A 26,295-nucleotide genomic window follows, 5' to 3' on the forward strand; every position below is an offset into this window, starting at 1 on the left:
TGCAAGAAGCCAGACCGCAGGTCGACACGGAAAAAAAAAAGGTAAAGTTTTGGTATCCTCTCTCAATCCCACATATGAAGATCAGTTTTTTTGTTTATTAGTTTGCCTAAAGATGTCTTTTCTTTTATACAATGGCTATGAGTGTAAGCAACTTAGTGACTCTGTCTCTTTATCTGTGAGTACAGAAGTTCATCTGATGAGGATAAACCCTCCGAGGAGTCTCCAACGCTAGCAGCCCGGTCCATGCGTCTGAGGGAAAGGAAAGCTGATGCTAACGATAGGTGATGACAGGGAGCAGCAGGGACGTGTCGAGGTCCAGCCTGCTGCTCCACAGGAGAGAAAGAGCCAAGAACGACAGATCCACTGCAACGAGGGACCTCAGGAGCACCGCGACGACCCCATGACTGTACACACTAACGCCTGCACAGATAGAACAATAGTAAAGCCCTAACCTAGTACAGCTTTAACCCATAGGAGATGAGGAGATACTCTGGGAGTTACTTGTAAAAAGAACTCCCTCCCTAAAAAAACAAATACATGAATTAGTTAATACAAAGCGCCCACTCGACACTGTAATATCTCTGGAGGGGAGTTCCCTCTTGTGCGATCCTTCCCGAGGTTTCTTCCAGACTCTCCCGTTAAAGGGTCAGTGTGGGAGTTTTTCCTTGCCCGCTTGAGGAGGTGTCATCTTTACGTGGGCGTTAGGCTAATATTACATGATAGCTTTCTTTAGTTAGTGCTGCACGGTGCTTGCAGTGGTTAGCGCTGCAGCCTCACAGCTAGGTTCCTGGTTTGAATCCCAGGTTGGACGTAGTGAGCCTTTCTGTGTGGAGTTTGCATGTTCTCCCCGTGCTTGCGTGGGTTCTCACCGGGTACTCCGGCTTCCTCCCACATTCCAAAGACATGCTCGTTAGGTTAATTGGTGACTCGAAATTGCCCCCATTTACTGTAATTCAATAATTAACAGCTAAAAAAAAAAAGAAGGAATTTGACCAAAGAAAACTACATAATGTGCAGGCTTTACTTTACAAATGTGCAGTCTAATTGGACTTTTCTTTTAAATTTGACTATTTTAACGCCGGGGACACACCGGATGCCGAAGCGCTGCGAAGCGCCGCGTAACGAAAATCGCGTGCGAGCCGGAGCACTTCCATTCACACCAGACGCGCATTTCTCCGCGTCGGTCGACAAGCGCCTCTGCTCCTCAGCTGTCGTTTACTCACATTTGGAGCTGTTTTTTAATCATGCTCTCTTGCTCTCTCTGTCTGTTCATGAAACAACGAGAGAATCCGGACAATTTTCAAAATTAAAACAATTTTCAAAATAAAACACCGTGATTGACAAATGCGATGTTATATTTGTTAGCTTTTATATATTTGTCAGTATCTAAAAAGATACACACAGACATACACACACACACACACACGGACATAGACGCAGACACAGGCACACACGCACTCATACACACACACACACACAAGAAAGAGAGAGACACAAAGTGGACTGGCTATAGGGGGTGCGGGCGGGGTGTCAAAACACACACACAAACAGAGAGAGAAAGCATGATTAAAAAACAGCTCCAAATGTGAGTAAATGACAGCTGAGGAACAGAGGCGCTTGTCGACCGGCGCGGAGAAATGCGCGTCTGGTGTGAACGGATGTGCTCCGGCTCGCGCGCGATTTTCGTTGCGCAGCGCTTCGTAGCGTGTCGGCGTCCGGTGTGTTCCCGGCGCAATTCGGCTTCAAAATAAAAATTAATAAAATAATAAAATTTCTTGTAAATTTACATCATTTTAATTTGATGTGTCTGTATATATCTGTATATCTTTATATTGTGATCATATTAAGTTATTGTTCAAGAAAATGTCTATTCAAATTAACAATCCCAACTTGAATTCAAAGCACACATACTTTCATGAGTACGGAGATGCATGTCAATATCTTAAAAAATATCCAGGTTTGATTCTGATTTCAAACATATTGCAGAGTCCTGACGGCTCTGCTCTGGAAAGAATATTACATTTACTTTGTGTTGCAAAGTCTTAAGAGTTTGGGTTCAAAAAGTGTGCAGAAATCCTGTAACAGGGTTCAGTTGAAGCTGCATTCATCAACGAGGGGATCTTGAGTTACACAACATGCAGACAAGCCGACAGATTCTCAGGCATCCAATCCAAATGTATTTATAAAGCACGTTTAAAAACAACAAACGTTGACCAAAGTGCTGAACATCAAACACAAAAACCATAAAAACAACACAATAAACACTGAGACCAATTTAAAGAAAACAGCACAATAAAATAGTTAAAAGCGTTGAGACCAATAGGAATAAAAGTGCGTTTTGAGGTTTGATTTAAAAACAGGCAGTGTGCGGGACAGCCGGACATGTGGAGGCAGAGCGTTCCAGAGCTTTGGAGCTGCAAGTAAAAAAGGCTCGGTCACCCCTGAACTTCAACCTTGACCTTGGGACAGCCAGAAGCAACTGGTCTCTGGATCTGAGTGTCCTTGATGAAAGATGAGGTTTTAAAAGGTCTGAAAGATAGGTTGGAGCAAGCCCATCTCATGAGTTATAAGTTAATAATAAAATCTTAAAGTCAGTCCTAAAACGCACGGGGAGCCGGTGAAGAGAAGCCAGAATACAGGAGATGTGCTCACGTAACTATGACTATCTCGGCTAAACGCAACAACCTCTTATAGCTAACGTGTTAGCAAAGAGTTTTTAACACATCAAGCAGACACAGCAGGACATTAGCATTTATTTGTAGCTGTATTACTGATTATTTACAAATGCTAACTCCAGTTGTTCACCTTTTAGTTCTTTGGTTGTGTTTAATTTAAAGTATCTTTGCATAATTAGCTCGCTATCTCTTCAACTTTTGTCACTAGCTGGTCACAAAGTTTGTTTCTGAAACTGCCGTTTGGTACTGAACAGGTAGTGATCAGATATTGTACTTTTTTTTGTTTTAAAGATTATTTTTTGGGCCTCTCCCTGTTGAAGAGGACAGAGGTTAGAAATATAGGTGGAGGTAGTGGGGTTGACGTGCAGCAAAGGGCCGAGGGTCTGAGTCGAGTCTGGAGCCACTGCGTCGAGGGCTGTGCCTCTATACATGGGGCGAACGCTTTAACCGCTGAGCTAATCAGGCCCACCAGCTAGCTTGAAACATACCGTGTGTGTGCTGTAAAACCAAAACAAGAAGCAAAAAGAGGCTTAAATGCTCTGTGAAGCTGCAGAGGTGGCCATCCTTGACAGGATTTTGGCACCAAGACCCTCTCACATGACTATTTAAATGTAATTAATATATAAATAATGGTTCATGCAAGTCAAAGTAGGCTGAATATTCACATTTTTGAGCTGCATTTAAAAGAAGATTTTTATTATTGTGTGACTGAATAAATTCAAGCCTCACTGTGGCTTGAAGACTTGGACAAATATTAACAAAAGCAAAGTTGGGATATATTTTGTTCTTCTTGGAGCAGTGCTTATAATACCTGCCTTCAATACAGAGTGAAAACCAGCCTGAGAGTTCATCACAGTGTACACCTGATGACTGATGGTAGCCTGTCAGACCTGGACAAACATTAACATGCTCAGAGTTTGGATTTATTTTGAACTGCAAATATGAGAAGAAAATATTCAGAATATGTTTGCTCAGACGACGGAGAGAAAGAAAGCCTGTGAGTATTTTTTTTAACAGGAAAACAAGGATGCTAATGTATGTTTAGCAGGGGGGTTTTTTGAGGGTGAGAGGGGGGTAATATGTTGGGGAGACAGAAATGGGAGTGGGTGATTATGAAGTTGGGGTACAAGCAGTTTAGGAAAATGGAGAGATAAAAGAATGGATAGACAAGACAAGAGATGAGAACGGAGACGTCCAGATCCAGGCTTCTGTTTTTCTTGTTTCAGGCTTGTGTGTTTTCTCATGTTAAAATGTCTGCTATGGAAAAGGTCACTGGCTCAATTTTTGTTGTTATGTCGAGATATGCATGTCAAGCTCTCAAGAAAACAACCGGAGACTGCTTTTTATAACGGGAAAACAGAGTACATATAATGGATTGATGCATGTGTTCTTAGGGCCTCCGTAGTATATCTTTCTTAACCTCTTCAGATATTATTTAGAGCCATGTTTGATGTTTTTCCAATCGTATTTATACCTTGATTATTGAGCTGGACAATATTCAAGTGGGAAGCATATTAAAAGAACTGCCATCTGACGACACCTAAAACTGATAATCTCGAAGATCGGTTTTGTTCAACGACCTTTTGGCGATAAACGGTAATTGCGGCAGCACACTTCCCAGATATCCAGACAGTGCTGCATGTGTGACGTCCACGGTCGTAACTCTGGATTTTCCTGGCTGACGGTCGCTTTCCTTTTTAGACTGTTTGCTTCATCTGAGCGTCGAGTTTGTTTCTTTTTTTTGGATTTTCACTTCTTGTTGAAGTTGTATCTGTAGTCATCCATCTTTTCTTTGTTTGTTCAGCCATAGTAGATTACTGTTTTTACTCACAACATTTGCAAAGAGCGGAAAAGCAGCCGCTTAGTTCTGCCTACCCTCTCTGGCAGACCAACCACTGCTAGCTGATGGGAAACGCGTCAATAACTGGGCGCCGCTTGGGATTTATTCCATGAAAGTCTCCACAGACACCCAGTCTGTAATACTGCAAATGCTTTCATCATTGGGCCATAGGCTCAATCACCACTGTGTTACCTCATTCGTCGATAGATGGAGACTTAACAGACATTTAGTAACATGAAAATCTTTGAGATTACTTTAACATAAAATAATAACACGCCAACATGTGGTGGCTCTTTCTCATAGAAGACCAAGATCAAATGCACAGGCGTACATAATGATCATGGCTCACTGTCACGCCTGAATGGATTGAAGCCGTTCTAAATGTTATTAGTGACACCTGTGCTTTTCTCACAATGGAGAAGGAATGATGACGGCGATCAGTTTATGTGTTCGGTGTACAGACACGTGTGCAGCTACCCTTTAACACTAAACCAGGACACACGTCTCATTTCCATATGTGCTGCAAACGACATCCTTACGAAACAAGCTCCAAGGTCAGTTCCTCTTCTCATTACCTCGTGTCCGTTACTGAGCGCGCTAATTAGACTCAATACAATTCAGTGTGCACCTATAGAGACAGATATAGGTCACATAATGACCCCAGGTCTGCTACATACATACAAACTGGCTATGTTGTGTTTTTCCAAGATGCTCCAGTTGTTATGGCTGTGATACAATATTGAATTCACACGAGTGAGCGATTTGATTCATGCATGTGTAACTCTGATCTGATCATATAAGAGCTTTTAATCACATCTTTGTGGAGCAGCTGCTTTCATTAATGATCATCGTTTGTGCTGTTTGTTGAGCTGTTTGCCACTTAAAAAATAAGGCAAGCTCGCAAGTTCTAATAACTTTTATTTGACCCTTTAAGTTACTTTTACGTATTTATTCCAATGACTGTACAGAAAAATGGACGACGCATCGCCATCTGCTCTTGTACTTATTTGAAGCCAGAAACTCTCGAGGCGGGCGCTGCCATCTTGCACTGGTGACGTCATTTGGAGTAGAGGTCTTCACGGGTCCAAAATTTCGTGCCCGAGAGACCCGTAATTGTGCGACCCGGAACCGAACCGGATCCGTCTATTATTTCAAAGCTGGGACACGGACCCGCACAGAACCGAGAAATGCCGGACCCGGACCCGTCTATTATTTGAAAGTTGGGGCCCGAACGGAGTTATGTCGGACCCGACCCCGGCTGGGCGAAACTGACCTATCAGCACCGACTTCACAGCTCATTACTATTAACAAGTTACCGTTAGTCAGCTGTCAAAACAAACCTTTTTGTCCTACCTGTGTGACGCAGCCTTCTCCCCTGAGCCTGTCCGTGCATATAATCCATCCTCCGCCAAGAAAGTTGATAAAACACATCCAGGTTTTCTGTTATTCAGGTCATGTTGATACAAACAGGGAAACTAATCCACTAGTTAATACAGATTAAAAGTCCACTTGCCGTCATGCAGACAGATGACAAACACGCGGCTCGTTAAGAAGCCACATACACGTGTCACACGTAACTGCGCTTACTTTACTCTTCTTTGGCCACAATTTAAATAAACAAGGTTTGACCTCTTTATATTAATTTTCTTTTAGCTTTTTTGTCCATGTCAGCGAGGAAGGTTTCCATCATTGCCGGCTTAGGCTTCAACTTTTCTCTGAACCTGCAGTCACGTGACTCGTCACTCAGCTCGTTGTTGCTCTTTCTTCCGTTATTTTCCACTTTATTTCCTGAACGTTCTCATGCCAATGACACATTGTTGCAACTTAAAATACACCCACAGACACACACACCACTTTAATCATGAAGCCTTTCTAATCACAGCCGGGTATTCCCGGATCCATTCAGGTATTACACATAACGTTGAACAGACCCGGAACTTAAGGATTACAGAATGAGTCCCGACCCGGGTCCTCAGGTTCTGGTAGACCCGTAAAGACCTCTTATTTGGAGCCAGAAACTGCGCAGTAGAGATCGGCGGGTGGAGCCGCGGTAACGATATCCCGCCCCTTCCGCTAACTTAAACACACACTTAACGATAAAACGATCCCGCACATCGTCGTCTTTAACAGCAGAACAGCTTCTGGTGTCGGTCTGAAGCAGATATTCACGCTTATGGAAAGTTCAATGACTGTAGTGTTAGTTACGTCTCCTCTCGCCGTTCCTCCTCTACTCTGCTACTCAGAGCACTTCCTGATTCCTCTTTTTATCTTTTACTTTTCCCCAAGAATTTTTCATTTTTCCTTATTTCTTGCAGATACATTTTGAGAAAAGGTTCAATACTTTTCATTCCTATTACACTTGTTTGAAAAATAATGACATTACATCCAGGAACCCAGAAAATATTACTGTTTGCTGTGTGGAGCTGGAGCCAAACGTGGGTTTCACTGTTTGTTTAGCTCTATTGGAAATTATTTTTGTCACGAGGCTGGCATAATGACAAAAGAATAAGTAGAAGACAGAAGATATGAAGCAGGTGATGAGGGATGTAATAAGTCTTCATACTCACACCCTCTGAGATGCAGATAGAGAAGAGCTGGGGGTCTTTATGTTTTGGAGGTGAACTGGAGATTAAATGCCACTAATCCATGTGTGTCCCCTATTTAATATGAGTAAAGCAGTTGGCCCTGACCGTCACAACAAAAGCACATGATAGCTGTAAGAGGAATTAACCCCGAAATACTGGAAAACACCGTTCTGCCAGACAGAATTAGGCTGAGGCTCAGAATCAATCCACTTCCTGTTTCCTGTCGTCAGCTGTGTAACTGCATTTGATGCCAGTGAGGTCGAATTTTGAGGCCCAATTCATGGAAATACAGAAATTCCCTTGCTGCAGTTTCTCAAATGCAGGAAGTAATTGATTAATATCGTTAGACATTAGTCTTTGGTGGACTGTTTGTTAGACGAAAGCAGACGCTTTTGTCCAAAGCGATGTACATCTGAGAGTTAATACAACACAAGCAACGATCGAGACGGGAGGGAACGAAGTCAGCAAGAGCCAACAAACAGCTTCGATCGGACACTGGTGCTGACAGCAAGTACACAGGGCTTTCTTTTGGGGGGGGCGGGGTTCACCATCAACAAGGTCAACATGGTCATCATCATCATCATGAATATCCTAAACAATACAACATCCTGAATGTCCTCATCATCTGCTGGTACAGGCTCTCAAAGGGTAGAAGGGTTTATTAACTAAACGAATCGTCCTGGAGATCCAAGAAGTCTCTCCTGTTTGCTCCTTGGATTTGGAATAATTCCTGCACAGCATAGTACATCTAAAACATTTAGTCATTTTATAAATGTATGTATTGCAGCTTAATTTCCTGAGCCATAGATATACTTTATTTTGGCTACGTGTTTGCGTGCATGTGGTGGCTGCCACGCATTCCCTGTGTCTGTTTGAAGCGCCGTCTGTGCACGTCCTCAAAAATAAACGCTACGTGGATGCGAGATGCAGTATGCACATGAGCGGTAGAGGCAGTGTAGAGGCAGAGGGGTCGTGACAGGGTCGACACAGCAGCAGGGACAACAATGGCAGAAAGTTCTGAAGACAAGCTGATAGAACAAGTCCACAGTTATCTGTACGATGTGTCGATGCCACTGCACAGAGACAAACATTCCTGTCAAACAACTGGAGACAGATAAGTTCCACTTTAGAAGTCGACGTGGAAACCTGCAGAACTGAATGGAAACAAGTCCGGGGCCGTTACGTCCGTGCACGGAGGAACATGCTGGAGAAACTGAGTGGGGACGGTGCCGACGGTGTGTTCTGTCCACCAAACACACATCAGCTCTCTTTTTCTGCTGTGATCTCAGAATGAACACAATAGTAACCTCCTTGAGTGGAGTGACAGCGAGATCAAAAAGTGGCCGATGGCATGGCATAGCATGTGCCGCTGTGTGTGCCGGTAGTTCAGTGGCATGTGCCGTAGCCGATAACATGGGCCAGCGGCATGTGCCGCTCATTAGACTGGCGTGCCTATCCCCTAAGGTAGGTGGTCATATGAAAATGTATAGTGGACTTGCTTTACGACATTTACTGCCATAAATATATACATTTTTGTCTTTGTCTTTTTGTCTTCAATGGCACATGCCACTGAACTACCGGCACACACAGTGGCCCATGCCGTGCCATTGCCCACTTTTTGATCTTGGCGCTGCTGCTCGAGTGTTGTTTACATCCCGCACATACGGTACGGTAGCTCTACGGTATCCTCTGGTAACGAGTAGTGCATAGACAACTATGTGAACAACTAAGTTCATGACGATCGTGTACACAAACAGTAAGTATGTCTCCGGCCTAAGGCTGTAACCATTAGTTGCTGTCCACGTAGAATGACCTCAGTTAGTTCTGAGCAATAAAATACAGCACATCTTCTTCGCAGCGTGCACGCTGTTTGAATCAAATTACAACTTAAAGCTCGTGAATGATTGCAGGGTTAGTAAAGCTTCAAAGAGCAGCTAGCTTTGCTGCAGACAGAAATTTTGATGATATTGATTGTGAGGGTTAAATTAGCTGTAATAATTCCCCTCAGATAACTGCCAGATGACAGCTCAGTGGAGGCAGCATTAGCACTGACAGCAATGAGACAAAATAAGAAATAACTAGATGAAAAGATCTGTCTTTATTAGATTTAAGGGATCCGAAGATGTATCTGAAATGTGGCCAGAATTGCAGTTCATAACAGACGGGAGGCTTTTTATTATTGTTCCCTGTCCGACGCTGCTGTCAGCTCATATTCAGATCACACAGTGGAATAGATAAAACCAGTCGCCCGGTGAAATCAGATAAAAGCACAAATGAGCAGGAAGGTCGGTAGTGTGCTCATAATGAATAAACTGATGTGTGGTTCTGAGCCCGAGGCAGAGAGACAGAGACGTGTACAGAAACAGAAAGAGAGAGAGAGATGACAGGTGCTCGGTACTAATTCAGGAGGTTTGGGGAGGATGGACATGATATTGTTCTTTTGATTGTTCTTTTGGGAGGTGGAAACATGACAAACTGCAATAGAGTGACGTGCATGAGACTTAAATGTCCACTGAAAACATTGGATCTGAGTGGAGCAGTGAGGAGACAGCGGCCTTCCTCAGCTGTATCTTAATACAGTTCTTATCGTGAATGAAAATCAACGTATCGGCATACAGATCACGAGGACTGAAACGGTTCTGCATCATCTCTAACTCTCCTGTCGTGTCAGGTCCTGTCGCTTTCTCAGGCCTGGCAATCAGCTCATTCCCTCATTAGTCCCTCCGTCTATGAACCGGTCCACTTTCACTGGGTCCCTGCCAGATTGTCTTGTGTGTTCCTGCCAAGCTCTCCAGCGTTTCCTACTTTGTATACCTGATCTGGCGGTTCTTTGCCTGCTCCCTCTTGGACTTGTTTGCCTGTGTGACCGATCTCTTGGTTTTGACCTTGCCTTAATTTGAATTTTGAACAAGTAAGCTGAACTGTCTTTACAACTCTGGCCGTCTCGTTGTCGTGCTTTTGGGTTCAGATCTGCCAGTACCGTCAAACGTTACATCCTCAGGGGGTTAATGTTTTGAAGCACATAGGTGTCAGACGAGGCGATTTACTTCCAGCTGCCAAATCAGCCTTTTTTCTATATTTTCCACGGCAAAGACCCACAGCGAGTGATGCTTGTTTGTTAAAAGAAAGCAGGATGAGAATTTTAAAAAAAACAAACACAAGATCAGCAAAGAGATAAGAGATAAGTACAACTTTGTCCACAGGGGTCGGCAAAATCAACACAACCAAAAGTTCCTGGAGCTTTAAATAAAGTATGTGACGTGACTGAACTTGCTTAGAAAACCAGAGTTGACTTTTGGTTTTATGTTGTACTCAAACACCTTTCTCCTGGCTGAAAGTCTTGAGGGTGAACGATCCATATAGTCATCCTTTGCTCCTCCCTACGTTGACTTTCACGCTAATTTTTTAAAAGATTTTCTCTCTGGGATTTTGCCTTTATTTATAGGACAGCTGAAGAGAGACAGGAAATATTAAGAGAAAAGAGAGGGGGACGACTGGCAGCAAAAGCAGAGGGCCGGAGTCAGGCCTGCGGCTCCTGTGTTGCAGGCTGTGGCCTCTGTATGCTCTACCGACTGAGCTGAGCCAGCGCCCCAACTTTCTCGATTTTATACAATTTCACCTGCCTTCCTCCTCTGCTCCCGTGATGATTACAACTTCCATCAGAGGTCCACCCCCCACAATAGGTGGGGGTAGGTGTCAGACAAAGTGATTAACTGCACGCTGTCTTTGTTTACATTTTCCAGGGCAAAAATTTAAAGTGAGTTATACATGTGACTGTTAAAGAAAGCAGGATGAGATTTTTTGTTAAACTACCACTTAAGCATGAACAGGACAAAATCAGCAAAGAGATAAGAGGTACGGTTTTGTCCACAGGGGGCGCCAAAATCAACACAAACCGAAAGTTCCTCTCAGGAGCTTTAACTCGCACAAATATTTGAAAAAACAGTGTTGACTTTTGGTTTTATGTTGTACACAAACACCTTTCTCCTGGGTGAAAGTCTTGAGGGTGAACCATCCGTCCTTTTGCTCCTTTCTACGCAGACTTTTTTGCTCGTTATACGATTTCTGCTTCCGTCATTATTACAACATCCATCTGAGGTCCACGCCCGATAATAAATGTAAATATGGTTGGTAATAAGCTGCACGCACAGACGTCCTTTACTGCTGTCGGTTTTTATGATGGTCTGAATAATACCTGAAACAAGTGTCAGAAAATGTCTGACCCAAAAGGCAACTGGATCTGAACTTGAAGATGTTTCATGTCTCATCTGAAAGGTTTCTTCAATGAGAGGCGAAACGTCTTCAACAGCAGTCCAGTTGCCTTTTTGATTAAACTTCACAGACACGCCATAAAATGTCATATTTCAGTCACATTATCCCCACAATTAAAAGGTTTCGTTGCAGCCTCTTCTACGGTTGATCACACCTGGCTTGAGAATTAGGGCCACCTTTTGCTTATTCAGTGAGGTGGTTAATGTTTGTGTAACATTTAGACAACCTTTGTTCAGTGTGCAGGAAAGTGACCATATTTTATTTCACTTAAACAGAAGCCCCGAATTTAATCTTGACCTACTTTTCACAACTCAGCAAACACATTTTCTATTCCACTAAACATTTTGGCTTTGCACACGTACACATAAACAACAAACTGCAGCTACACACACACACACACACACACACACACATTTACACACAAAACATCGCCTGTTGCCCGCCCCTCTCTCTCTTTATGCAGTTTTTGTGTGTGGAAGAATGGCCACGACCCCCACCACCGTCATTACCCCCGGGGCCCTTGGGCATTCATCACCATGTGCATCCCCCCATTTACCCCTCCAACCACCCCCCTGTCACCCAGACACCCCCACGCCTCCCCCCTCCTCCTCCCCCCTTTTTGTTTGCTTCTCTGTGTCACACCATTAGACAAAGCTGGTTGTTTTGACGGCGTCAACACACTTATCATTATTATTATTATTATTTTTACATAATCTCAAATGCTTCATCCTGTCCAACACACACACACACACACACACACAGACATGAAGGGACGTTAAGCTCCTTCACAACACAACGTTTTCCTCTGGGTACAAAAATAAAAGTGGCCAGAGGAGAGCGTGCACGATTGAGATCCAACACTCAGATGAATGGTAAATAACTGAAAGCTTTGGGAAACAGAGGGAGGGAGGGAGGAGGAGGTGCAAAAGATTTGGGAAGTGAACAGTGGAGTGGGAAAAAAGGGGAACAAGTGTCATGAAGGAGGAGAGGGAGGACGTTTTGGGATGCAGCTGAAGGAAGGAAGGAGGAAGTACAGGAGGAACAGTTTTAGATAGAGAAAGGATAGAGGACAAGAAGGATGGAAGGAAAGAAGTGAAGGGGGAGGAAAGGGATGGCTATGGAACAGGTGCATGAAAGAGGAAAAAACTATGTTTGCCAGGAAAAAGAGAAAGTTTTCAAAAAGTCTTTGTTGAAGAGGGATGGGAGTAAACAAGGGAAGAGGAGGAGGTAAACGTTTGGAAAGCAAAAAAGTAGGAAAGGGAAAAGGAGATTAAAAAGTTTCAAAAGATGGAGAAGAAAGCAAAAAAGTAGAGGACCAGAATAAGTCTGAACAAAAAAGGAAATGAAGAGGTGTAAAAGTAGAAAAAGTTGAAGGAAAAATGAAGGATGGAGAGAGGAAGCAGGATGGAGGAGTTGGATGAGGAATGGTTTTAGGGAAAGAAGGATGGAAAAGAGGAATGAGGTGACAAATATGGAAAGAAAAGAGAAAGGGAAACATCTTTGGAACAGTTTTGAACAGTTTCTAACAGGAAGAGAGGAAGAAGAATGTTGGAATGAATGTCTTGGAAGAAGGAATATGAGGAAAAATGTCTTTTGGAAACAGAAAGAAACAGGGCTGGGAGTTTTGGAGGTTGAAAAAGTAGGAAAATGTATAAGAAGAAGAAAAGGGAGACAAGGAAAGGAGGAGTAACTGACTGGAGGCATCTTGGAAAAGGTGAAGGTGAGAGATTTTTTTGGGAGAAAGAAAAATAACGTCCTGGGAAGAGAAACATAGACGATTTGCCGGAAGACAACTGATTAAACCGGGACAAAGTAGTGACAGGAAAGGGAAACAACTTTGGAAAGAGAACAAGGAAAAGAGGGTAAAGAGGTTGGTGGGAGAGGAAAGACGGTTTTAAGAACTAAAATAAGGAAACAGGTTTAGGAAAGGGAAGGATGAAGAGGAGGAGGTAAGCTTCTTGGGAAAAGGGAGGAGGGTGGAGGATGAAGTTCGCTGGGTGGGTGGGGGGCATCAACAACCCTCTCCCCCCGCCCCTGATGATGAGAAGGCTGCACTCCGCCGTGCGTTTGTTTCCCTCTCAGCCACAAAGTGCCCAAAAAGCAGCGATCCGTTTCCGAGCCAAACCAAGCCAAGCCGAGCCACGGCGTGCGTCTGCGCCCCACACACGCACCCCCTCCGCGCCTCCGACACCACCACCACCACCACTACCACCCCACCCTCGCTTCACCGTCTCCCACCGCCGTCTCTCTGGCAATGGAGCCGTAAGCAGCCTCTGTGTGCTTAACTGAGCCGAGCGTGTGAACCAGCAGCGGATCCACGGAGACAGCAGAGACCGAGCGGCTATGGAGGAGCAGCGCAGGGAGGCTGGAGTCTAGACTGCACGCAAACCAACAAGACCCACTTATCCGGATTACTTTTTGCAACATTTTTGAACTCTATTAGCGCTATTACAACCAGGATTTTCCTTTTTTTCTCCGTCTGATCATCTTGTACCATTGCACGGCGAGGATGCAGGGGAAGGAGGCGAGCGGTTTTTGCACGGGATGCTGGAGACTAACGCTGCTGTCGTGCGTCCTGGCTCTGCACTTGATCCCGCTGTCTGTGCACGGTAAGAAACTGTCCTTCAGTGTGCATTTTAAACGTGCAGAAACATTTTTCACATAATTTTCGTGCAGCAGCAGCGGCAGCATGTCCTCTCTGTGGATTCAGGGTACCTGAACACACTCCCTCAGTGCAGCCAGAAAGGAGGTCAGTGAGGCTCTGGATTGTGGGTTAGGAAAGCACTTCACACTTAAATAGCATCCACGGAATATTGCTCAGTGAAGTATTGTATAGTTTTGACATTTTCCAGTCACTGGGAAATTAAAATGAATACGATGTAGGATAATCTGGCATAAAAAAGCACCCGTAATGCACATTTTCTGAGCCTTTGAATCACACTGTAGGAATAATATCAGTTTTTAAATTTCATATCGACGCCTGAGGGACAAAAATGTAATTTTCCTGTCATTATTGAACCCTTTGTTCCTGTCGGAGTGTTTCACAGATGTCACACGAGACAAAAAAGCGCACAAAGCGAAATTAGGTCACAATAAAGACACAAGTAGACGGTCCTAAATCCTTATGAATATTGTGGAGGCACAAGAGGAGGGGACATTTAGGTCAATATAAATTAATTGGACGCGCTGCAAAACGGGAGATTATAAGATGTTAATTCAAAGATTGTAAGATTTCTTGCGTAAGGAATCACATTGAAGGGATATCATGAAGATGTTTTTACACAATGAGGTCACTATCAGCTCCATGCTGAGTGTGGCAGACAGTGGAAGTCATTAGACAGCATGGGGGGTTAAAAATGTCATTTAACTCCTTCCAGACACCGATAAGAATCTTAGCAGGCAATCACAGCAAAATCAGGTCAATAAATCAGCACCGTGCGCACTGTGAGCAACCGTTTGCAATATTAAAGGAGAATTTACAGAGACGTGTGAGAGTGACAGCGGCCAGCCGATGCAGTAAACCGGATCCCTGGAGGCGCACTGGCACTACAGCGACACAAAGGCGAGGATTAGAGCCCGGGGACCTGATGAATAATTCATGAGAGGATCTGGACGCACATTCTGATACACAGAGGGAAGGAGGAGAAGAAGAACACCCGAGTAAACATTAAAAAAAAAAAAAGGCATCTCTTTGTCTGAGAGTCATTGCGCGCGGCGGGCTACATTACTGTCAGATTAATAATGCAAGAGCGTGCACGCGCTGAAATCAGCCTGGCGTTATAATCCAATATAATCTGGCTGATTCTTGTCATCGCATTGGCTGAGATTCATGGCGTGTGATGGCAAGGTGATGTCCAAAAAAGGATGCTATTGTGTGTGTGTGTGTGTGTGTGTGAGAGAGAGAGAGAGAGAGAGAGAGGGAGAGAGAGAGAGAGAGATCCATCTGGAAGGTTTTTAAAGGGAAAAAGTCACATCAGTGTAACATCCAGGAGCGATGTTCCCTGTCAGATTTAAGCCAGATGAACCAGTCCTTCCAGTCAGCAGCCCCTGCTTCAGTTTTCACCTCAAATTTAAGGTTTCTTTTCTTTTTAAAGGGACATGTGTGGCCCAGTTACCACCCAAAGCCTTACAGGGAGGTATGCGAGCATCTAACCCCCTTTTTAACTCTCATGCTTTCTTGTGAAGAGATGAAAGAGAAGACACTCTCATGCATGTACATTTACCAATCTAAAGCTTGTAGCTGGTTAGGTTAGCTTAGCATAAAGCGATAAACCAACAAGTCTTCAAACCCACATAGGTCATTTGTTATTACATTTTGATACAACCCACAGGAGCTGATGGCAAGCAACACGCCCACATACCTGCAGGTATCAGACGAACACATGGTTAAGATTTAGAAAGGGTAGCAGACGAATCCAAACTACCTGCTGAAGCGCTGAAAGGAAGCATGTGAAATAAATTATAAGTAATTTTTAATAACTTTTGGTGTCAGTTGGTTTCACCCTGAGCTTGAGTCCTGCTCTCTCGGCTGAAACTATAAATGTAACTCAGATAGCGTTGATCATACAAAGGTTAAAAAAAGGCACACACAAGCCACACTCTTTGAATTTGACTCATGAGCATCCCATGTGTTTGTTGGATCTGTGGATCAGAAATGTTCCTTTTGGCACTGCAAGAAATCCTCATCTGATCCGATCGTTTCTGACTCTTGCACTCATAAAAACATCTTCCTCTGCAGGAACATCATTTCTTCCAGATTCCATTCAAACCAGCTCGAGTTGAGTCTGTTTGATGGAAGACGGGTTGTTGCACTGGAAAACTGGTCCGTCTGCAGGGGAAACAGTGTGAGCGTCTCTCTGCTCTGTGAGGCTGCACTTTGGCACAGCGCTGCTTGAAACTCGATGATGCTTAGCAGGCGTAGTGTCAACCATGAATGTTTCTGGCTTCTGGGTTTACTTCAGAGGCATGTGGCCCTCTGGATACGAGCACTGGTGTTGTGTCCTACTGGCTCTGACGAGTTTTATCGATTTTACATTGTGGAGTCATCATCAAGCGCTTGTGTCTCCCCTTCAGGTATATTGTTGGTCACTTTTCATCAGTGCGGCATCAGGACATTTGTGTCAGCTGAGACTCAGGTGGACAAAAAGATGTAGCTGGATCTGGTGCAAACGCCTTAAAACAACCTTGGGCTAACCCTCCACCTCCACCCCCTTCACACACCCTCAACCTGCACGCACACACACACGTGCATGTTCTCGCTTCACCGGTGGAGAGTGGAGGTGGCAGCTTGCCCCACATCTGCGAGTGATGCTCAGGGGAACGAGGCCGACTACAGCACACCAGAATCCTGTCAGTCATTTCCTGTCGGCGTTTTCTCTGGTGGCCATTTGCAATCCTCTTTCTTCTTCTGTGTGTTTAATGCTGATGATATGCCGTCCCATCCCAGCCTCCCCCTCCCCCATGCATGGTTATAAGGTGGTAGATAGGTGATTGGTGAACTAATGGGTTCTCATTGCTGCACTGAAACTCGTGCATGTGCAGCTTTTTCGATGCCCTTCTCTCCTCTCCTTTTATCTCCCTCCTCCTCCCTGTCTCTTGCTCTCTGTGGCCTGCTGACACATATCTGCTCGCTGGCGGATCATCTTTGATGTGCAGTGGGTTAATCTTCGAGCCAAATCCTCCCACCATGACTCCACTAACCTAATCTTTGTATCGCAGTGTCGAGAACCAAAAAAAACAAGCATTAGGAAAAAGAAGAAACGGACAATCCTCAAATGAATTTCTGTGTCTACAGCTCCTGTGAACAATGGCTTTGCACTCTCTCCTCCGCATCCTCTCTGTCGCCATGGAAACCACACACACACATCCTTCGACACCGGCTGGCAGAACAGCGTGTTCGTGTCTCTCCGCCATAAATGTGTTCACGCTTTGAATTCCATTAGGGCTCAAAATGTTGGTTGGATTTTTGGCACATGCTGAAATTTCTCGCCAAGTCTGGTGGATCTACGCCTACTGACCGTGTGTGTGTGTGTGTGTGTGTGTGTGTGTGTGTGGAGCCACTGGCAATGGGCGTAGTCCATCATTACCAGCTCTAATTTGTAGATTACATCAGTATTTGTGCTGGTGTATTCATCATTCCTGCATAATGATTTCATGCTTATGGTGTTTGATGATCAGCAGACGTTCACGTCTGACTGTTGGCAGAGCAAACATCAGTGTTGTCACTCTAATTTGAATTTCAAGACGAAGGAAGACGAGGCATTCCTCAAGTCAGATCAGATTGTTTGCTTTAAATTATTCTGGGAACATTCAGACAAAATAAATCTAATCTACAATAACCTTATAACGTTGTAATTTAGTGTCTTGTGAAGGTAAAATAATTAAGATTAGTTTCAGTCAAAGCTCGAAATATTGCCATTTAGATTTGTCTAAATTAACCCGATATTGGGCGCGGTTATGCTCTGACATTTCCTCCAAAATGACAATTATTCCAGAGGACATGATAAGAATAGTCACACGGCTAACGCTATTAACACCTAGCATGAGCGTCATTCTCAAGCATTGACCAATGACTGTATATAAAGATGGACGACACGTCTTCTTCTACTCTCATTGTACAAAATTGAAGCCAAAATCCACCCCCCCGTGACGGGCGCTGGAGCCGCCGTAGCCACTTCCTCTCACCAAAACACCCACCCATAAAACGGCCAAGATCCGGCACGTCGGCGTGTTTAACAACATGTCTGAAGCAGATATTCACGGTTATGGAAAGTTACGTCTCCTCTCGCCGTTCGTCCTCTACTCTGCCACTCGGGAACAGAACACTGCAGGAGCCCGATTTGTCAACAGAGCTGTCAATCATGAGGCCACACCCCCTTTTTATAGCATCAAATATCTAATGAAAAGTAAACTAGTCAGAAAAATTGACATAAATCAGCATGATAAGAATGTAGTGTCAGAAAAGAAAAATGTATTTAACGTGTATTTTATAGTTTGACTCATGTCCCATCTGTTAACATGGAGGAGGCGGGCTTTATGACCTATACTGCAGCTAGTCAGCAGGGGGCGATAGAGAGGGTTCGGCTTCACTTTTAGGGAGCTGTCATGTCGTCCTTTTTTTTATGCAGTCTATGGTGTTTGATGCTCGCAGGTGTTGATAGTTGTAATTAGTAACGTAAATAGTTGTAATGTATCGATTATCGCTGATTGCAATTTGTGTAATCAAAGCTGATCGGCCACGCCCACAAAGTCGTGAGAAATGGTCTAAAATATCAAATTAAACTGCTTTGAACAACATTTTCAGGTAGTTATGGAAGTTTATTTGCACTCAGATTTTTGTGGATGCTTAATGAGACTCTAAACTTTGATATCATAAATGCATTTTTACTATTTCAAGCCTTATTTCATTTAAAATCTTAAAGGCTTTAAACTCTTGCTTTAAACACTACATATCTAGGTGTCTGTAGACGCAGCAGTATGGCTTGTGTATGCATGTTATGTGTTTGCTGCAGAGTGACTGACAAACAGAGCAGTCAGGGTTGACGGCTGATGATTCACCAGATCGCTGCTTCAAACTGCTGAAGCCTTAATGAGCCCAGTTAGGAGAGTAATTAGCAGTAACAGGCAGTCGTGTTAGCAGAGCGACAGCAGAGGGAAAGACTGCAGCGATAGCCATTTTGTCTTCAGTCTGATACTCTGTGACTCTTGTGTGAACACATACAGAGTATCGTCGCATCTCAGAGACAAACGTTCATTTAATCAGCTGTTTTTTAGAAAAGACCAAATATCAGAAGTTTACAAAATAAGTGCTCACGATTATCAGTTACACCCTGCTCTATGGTTAGAGTCATTCACTAAGGGTCAATAAATGTCTTTAAGCCTTTAAAGTTATCATTTCATATCATTTAGCTGTTTTTTTAACATTAGCCAGACAAAATTTGTCATATTTGATAGATTAAAGAACTAATTAAAAGTACTCAGTGATGAAAATCATCTTTGCTTACAGCTCTAATCATCATGTTAGAAGTTGTTTTTCTGATCAAACCGCCAGAGCTAAATTAGCTTCCTGACAGAAGCCGAGTATTTTCTCTCCGGCTTTCTCCGAGGGACACAAACTTTTCTCTCAGCGCTAAATTGAGATCCGTGAGCGGCTATAACGGCCATCATCCCAGATAAATCTGTTTGTTGGGAAACTAAGTGATCCTAATCTCATTTGTAATATCCTCCCACCTGCATCTGCCCGCAGGCCGGCGTTAGCTAACGTTAGCATACGCAGGTTAGCTACAGGCTTGACCCGACCAGCTGCTGGATTCTCTCTGCGATCCTGCGTGCAGATGAACGTTGATGTCTGTGTGTATAATTTGGATTAAGGTGCAAATGTCCTCACACATTTTTTTCCATATTTTTTTTATGTGAGGCAGTAAGAATAGAACTTATTTACATGGAAAGATTTGTTTAACATGCACACAAAGTAGTGCATGTTACGTACAGCACATATACGTCATTTCATCATTATTACATTAAAGCAAAATCACACTCAAGCCAGTCAGAGTTTTCTCCACCTGAGGATCCTCTCAGACACCAAACCTGCAACGACGTGATTTAGCCGTCTAAAATACTTCTCCTATCTCCTGAGTTCAATTCTTTGAAACAACTTTGACATGACTTGAAGCACCAAGAAAATACACCACTACAAATGTTTGGCTGGCGCTAAAGGAAAGTCTGATAAATCTGCATCTTAAATGTAAACTAGAGTCACATGTAGGCCAATCTCGGATCCCATCGGGTATAGTCTAACGATGATATAGCCTCTGGGGACAGCGGTGAACATGTTGGGGCGTGTAGCCGGCGGTAAGCGATGAAGCACTTCCAGTCAAGACTTCCTTTTTCCGCGTGCTGCATTGTTGCAGAAAGAGAAACCGTTTTTCTTGTGATTGACTTTAATTAACGGCTCTTACCTTTGCCGAAATTTCAACATCATGATGCAGATTAGTAACAAGTCAACATGAAGCTTTGTCAGGTCTGTCCTCAAGAGGAGAAGAAAACCGCTTTAAAAATGCTCGTTTGTTGAACGGAGGTCGATTGATCTGATGCATTCGAGGAAGTCGGGAAATCTGAACAGCTTTTGTGACACCGCGCCAGGGGAATTTATCTGAAGTTGAATTTTAGATCTAGAGCAGATTGTTAGCTGAACTTGCTGCAGACGTCTGTTTTTTAGAGATTAATAAGAAGGTAAATCGTCGTCAGATGACGCTGATGGGAGCAGGGATGTCATAACGGCTGTTTTTCCTGCATACGCCGCAGCCTGCTGATATTACTCGGACAGCAAGCGTAGCAAAAACGGAAACCAGGACACTTGCCGTCCTGAAAATCCACGTTCCTGCCTACAGACAGATTCTGTCCACCGGTCATCAGTCGCCTGAGCTGGTTACAGACTTTTGTTAGTCACCGAGCCACTGAGATCTCAGAATTAACATACTGTAACAGTAACCTCCTCAAGTGCCGCCATGTCTGTTGTTTACATCTCGCACATACGGTAGTTGCATATGGCCTGAGCTCACTGGTGTGCCCTCTAGAGGTATTCTCCAGTAACACGGGTAGTGCATAGACAACTATGCGAACAATAGCGTTCATGACGCAGCCGGTTGTGTAGGCGACCGCAACGTTAAAAAGGAAGTATATTTCCAGCCTGCAGAATGAACAGAAACTATAACTCAGTGTACCTTGAAGTCCTTGTTACCCCTAGGACTCTTTTTGCAGCTTAACATTACTAAAAAATGGTGAAACCACTCATCCTTGTAAGTTTTATAAAGATTTCAACAGTGGCACAACCACAGTCACAACTTTTATACCGAAAGCATCGACCTTGTGAAACTCACTGTGTCATCCACGTGTCCCTTTGTGCCGGTGTTCCTCCTCCATGTCATCGTCCTCGTCAGCCTCCAGGTGTTTCTTCTCTTTTTTTGTGCTGCAGCTCTGACTCACAGGTGTGACAGGTGTTTTGGGCGTCATTGTCGTCGTCCTTGTCGGTGGTCGTCCGGAAGTTTCTGTTTTTTTCCTGCAGCTGTTGGAAGGTCATGAAACAACCTGGCAAAGTTTGGTGAGCAGCCGGACAGTGACGGGCCGCTTTCTCTGTCCTTCCTGCTCAAAGACAAAACAATTAGCGTACAGTATGTGTGCTTTTTTTTTTAAAGTGCTGAGTTGGCGTTGTTCTCAAACTCTGGCTGCCCTTGAACAGTAATTTACATGTTTGTGTGTGTGTTCATGTACGTAGGTGGTTTGTGTGTGTGCGGTGCAAAAAGATGGAAGATGAAGGGAGAGCTCATCTTTTTGTTTGCACGTAGGCTTGCACCTGTCTGTGTATGTGTGTGTGTGTGTGTGTGTGTGTGTGTGTGCTACAGTAAGCTGCTTTCTTCTGTCTACAAGCGTAATATGTGTGAGTGTGTGTTAATGTGTTGTGTAGGTGTGAGACTGCCTGTGTGTGTCCTTGCTGAAGCGAGTCATCGAGTTCATATTCGTGCACTCGCTCCTCTCTCCTCGCCTCCGTCTGGAGAGCGTGCACGCTGCTCGTTCCTCCTCAGCTCTCTTCTACTGCAGACTGTCTGATTAGCATTCGGTTCGCCCATCACACACATGCACACACACACACACACCTGTCATAGCGACAAACCAGGTTCATCAGAAAGACAGGTAATTATAGGAGAGGATTTATTTGGTTTGTATGATCATGTCTTCCCTTGTGCGATGCGTTTATGTTCAGATTTGCACAATAGAGAAGAAACGAGACAATCGGAGCTGAAATTATACCTCAATTAAGAAATTAATCAAAAGATAGAAGATTTAAAGGCACACTGAAATCAAGACGGGATAAAGAGAGCAATTTTGTCTCAGAGAAAACATCTTCTTGTTAATGACAAACAACCCGACTGCAATCAAGAAAAACGAGGTGGCACATGTACGCATAATTTACTCATATAGAAGTACAGATATTTGTTAAAGTAGAAGTACTGATTCAACCTCAATCCTGAATTAAAAGTGGAAAAGCTCAGGCTCTGAAATGTGCAGTATAAAGTTAAAAAAGTAGCTTTCTGAGGAACATTTCTATCAGCTGTTTATGTGCAAAGCTAACTGACCCCCGAGTCATATTCGGGATTTTATCTGTAAAAGAAATATAAACGTTTCTTATAAAACATCAGGGTTTGGTAACGTTACTCTTAAAAGTTACTTGTTACATTACTGCGCTACATCCTGAGAAAAGTAATGTGTTGCAGATGGTTAGATGTTGCGGTAGTTAGGTCTTTATTGTATCTATTACTCATTCAGTCTGTTAACAAACTCGGTGCCGACGAATTTGGAACGATGTTCGAGCGCAGCTCAGACAGACACAGCAGAATTTGTAGCTGAGATGACGAGGAGTCGCAGAAGTTACTGACGGAGCAAGGCATCGTGCCGGAAAGGGGGCGGAGATTAACGTGTCGACACGGGATATGCGTTCCCATCAATGACGATCGGAGCTGAAGCGATAATTACCCGGGTCTACTGCAGAGTCATTGACCCAGGTTTTTTGACCAGTGGGAAAGCGGCTTTAGTAACAGATAACTTGAATTGTAGAACTAACGTGTTACGTTACTTAAGCAGTTTTCGACATAGTACTCACACTCCTCTTGAGATAAGCACAGTGTGGAAAGTTCTCTGTTCATCAAAGTAATTGTTAATAAAAGAATTGAGGTAAATATGATAAATTACACACCAGAGAGAGAGAGATCTAAATGATCAACAATTTTTGCTTGGATTTATATTTAAAATAAGCACTAATAACTTTATACTTACAGACTAACAGCTTATATCAAAGTAAAAAAGGGAGAGATCGGAAGATTGTGTGTGTGAGAGTGGAAAACACATACAACACACATACACACGTGCACACATGCTTACGCACTTGAATTTAAAATGACCGACCGTTCAAAACCAGGTCACAGGGAAGGAAAAAGCGGTTATGAGTGTGGACGCATGGGTGCACGCATACAGTATGCATGCAGCTAACAAGCACACAGTAATATGTGCATGGCCTCACACAGACACACATGCAGGAGCTGCACAGTATCACATTTTTTCAACCCCAGAAATCTGCAGTTCTTCAAAGATGAACACATTATTATTAAGTGTGTGTTTGTGTGTGTGTGTTTTGCAGCGCCGCATCAGCTCTAGAGAGGCCGAGACCGTTCCCATAGCAACACATCCTTCCTCCATCCCACCACCTGTGGAGTCAGAAATGAGAGGATTTGTGTGATGGAAGGAGAAAAAGGATAGAGAGAGAGAGAAAGACACGGAGGAGGGAAGAGAAAAAAAGAGTGAGAAAAAGAAAGACTAAGGAATGAAAGGATGGGTGGAGGAGAGAGGATTTAAAATGTGGGAAATTCATGAGGTAAAACAGGGAGAGAAGGGAGGAGGTGACGGAGAACAAATCAGGAAAAAAAAAGATGAGTGAAAGACGACAAGATGGAGTAAGAGCGCGAGCGGTTGGTGTAAAATCGATGCAGAGGTTTTCAATTAGAGCTGAATGCAGCACGGTGCATTTCCTCTTTATATCGATATTAATGAGCAGCAGTGAGTAAAGATAAAAAACCTCATGAGTTATTCATTAGCGAGCGGGTGTGGGAACGAGAAAACAGCGTGTGTGAGAGTGTGTGTGGTTCTCTTGAGGTTCAGGTATTTGAAGCTAAAATCAATGAGAATGACTTAAAGAGGCTCTCTCTCTCTCTCTCTCTGCTTCACGTCCGTTCATTCAGCAGCGCTGGTCTTGACGGTGGTCCGATCAGTCGAGTTATTTTTATAAACATTAATGAAATCATCTCTCCTGCGAATTATTCGTTTATGTGAATGAACCAACAGTAATCACAGTTGGCTAGTTTAACTTCCTTTCTGGGTTAAATGAAGAGTTTCTACCACAGTTCAAAGTTGCATCCAAATCGCAGCAGGATAAAGTTCTGCCTCTCATCTGGCTCCTTCAGAAGCGGCCGACAAATGCGTCTTCCTTTTCCCCCGGGACACGAAGGATCCATCGGGTGTATCCTTCGCGGCCCATAACCTTGAGATTCATTGCGCATTGTCAATGACAAGAATGTTAAAATAAACGAATTATCTTTAAAATAATAGGTTAAGTTATGATAGCTTGTTAGCCCACTAGCTACCTGTTGCTAGGCGACAGGAGCCGCAGTTGGCTCATTTCAGTTCGGCCGAAGCGTCTACACAGGCTACGAATGACTCATCCTCGACTGCGTCCTTCGAAGGATGCATCCCTTGGATTGAGACACAGCTATCGTCTCCACGATATCACATGTGGGGTCTCTCTCATTTTCAACATCTGTTAAGATTATAAAAATCTTTTAGTGAGGGCCAGCCTTAAGAGAATTGGTAAACCAGATTTAACTAGCGGCCAAAATTTGCCCTCTAACAATCTAAATCTGGACCTTTGATTATTTATCAAAGAAATACTAATTTTTTTAAAGCCAAGTCTTTAACCAATCAGAATCAAGTATTTAGCACGGCCGTGTAATAAATGGTGGATAGCGAGCATTTTGATTCCTCCGCACTGACACTCACATCTCTTAATTGTCCAGATATACTTTAAGAGATGTTGCAGAGCCAAGACAAAGCTTTGTTCAGAGACATGTCGCTCAGCCTGTTCGCTGACACAGAGCAGGTCTGATGTTCACTCCCTCACTCATTCCTATTGCTCCCAGTTTGTAATCTGTTAAACTGCAACAGGCTACATTTGCTATATTGTTTAATAGTTTACATATTATCTAATAAGTGAATTGGCAAACATAAAGAGATTTCACCTCCAAATCCTCCATATTGTCTCTAGTAGCCTAAAAGCTTTTGTTCGTTAGCCATCCAGAGTCCATCCTTTCCCCCTCTCCCTCCAGTCTGGGTCAGCAAACTGGCTGGCGGGCCTTAACTGTCACAACCAATCAGGTTCCTCTTTACAGTCTGTCACAGCCAATCAGAGCGCCCCGGGTCTGTGGGTGGTGTAGTGGCTTCCCCTCTCCAAACTGATCTGCGACAGACAAAAGGCGAAGCCCGAGGGTCGGCGGCTCGCCAGCGCAGGCTAACAGCACTTGGCCTTGAGGCGCCATCACCCCCGAACAATCAGTCTCACACACACACACACACACACACTGTAGATGAGCCAAAATCTTCTCATTATGGCCATCCACACCCTTCACAAGAGGAGCTGGAAGCCACCCCAATTACCAGTGGGATATACTGGCAGAGAGACAACACACACACACACACACACACACACACACACACAGTCACAAACATAAACAGACTAACAATCTCCTTATGTCATACGGTTTGATTACCTCGTGTAACGTGGGAGAAAAACAAACAAAGACTCTTTCATTCCTCCGTCTCGTCTCGTTTGTGTCTCAGCCGCTCCGTCCTGGACTCAGACCGAGTCTGACACCCTGAACGACTCGTCCTGAGGCGCCCCGACCTGACCCGCTCTCCTCTGCCAGCTCTGTGCCTCTAATTGGGGGGAAAAGACGCTGGTCATTGTTGGTTTAGCTATGCTTGCACTTCTGAAGAAATAATTGCAGAATCATGTTTCATGAACTTGAAAAATCGATTTGAGCGACTCATTTAGTCTTTTGTTGAGCGCTGGATTGTTGTTTTTCTTAAAATAGTTGAAGACGCCAACGCAAAGGTCACATTAGTTTCTGCAGTGATGAAGTAAAAGCAAAAATCACGTTGGGAAATAAAAACAATTTTCACCATTTTCTTACATTTTATGGACAAAATGATCCCAAAAAATCCCCAAACCCATAAGCTACATCTCTGTGTGGCTCTCCAACAACACCTGAGTTAAAACATTTGGTTTAAGCCAGTTAAAACAAAAGCTGACGGACAGCAAAGA

At 43.8% G+C, this 26,295-nt stretch overlaps 1 protein-coding gene across 10 annotated transcripts in view; it reads left to right on the forward strand.

The window, feature by feature from the left end:
- Nucleotides 1-12,355: 12,355 nt before the first annotated feature.
- The window catches only part of cspg5a (chondroitin sulfate proteoglycan 5a), a 64,596-nt gene continuing 50,656 nt past the window's right edge, over nucleotides 12,356-26,295 (forward strand). For all 10 annotated transcript variants that reach the window (XM_069655519.1, XM_069655521.1, XM_069655522.1 and 7 more), the window contains exon 1: nucleotides 12,356-13,981. In XM_069655519.1, coding sequence (XP_069511620.1) covers nucleotides 13,882-13,981 — 100 coding nt within the window. In that variant the 5' untranslated portion in view covers nucleotides 12,356-13,881. The remainder of the gene's footprint in view (nucleotides 13,982-26,295) is intronic.

The sequence above is a fragment of the Semicossyphus pulcher genome, unplaced genomic scaffold (genome assembly GCF_022749685.1).
Source record: "Semicossyphus pulcher isolate SPU_LCO1_2020_fin unplaced genomic scaffold, fSemPul1.0.p SCAF_9, whole genome shotgun sequence".
Taxonomy (NCBI): Eukaryota; Metazoa; Chordata; class Actinopteri; order Labriformes; family Labridae; genus Semicossyphus; species Semicossyphus pulcher.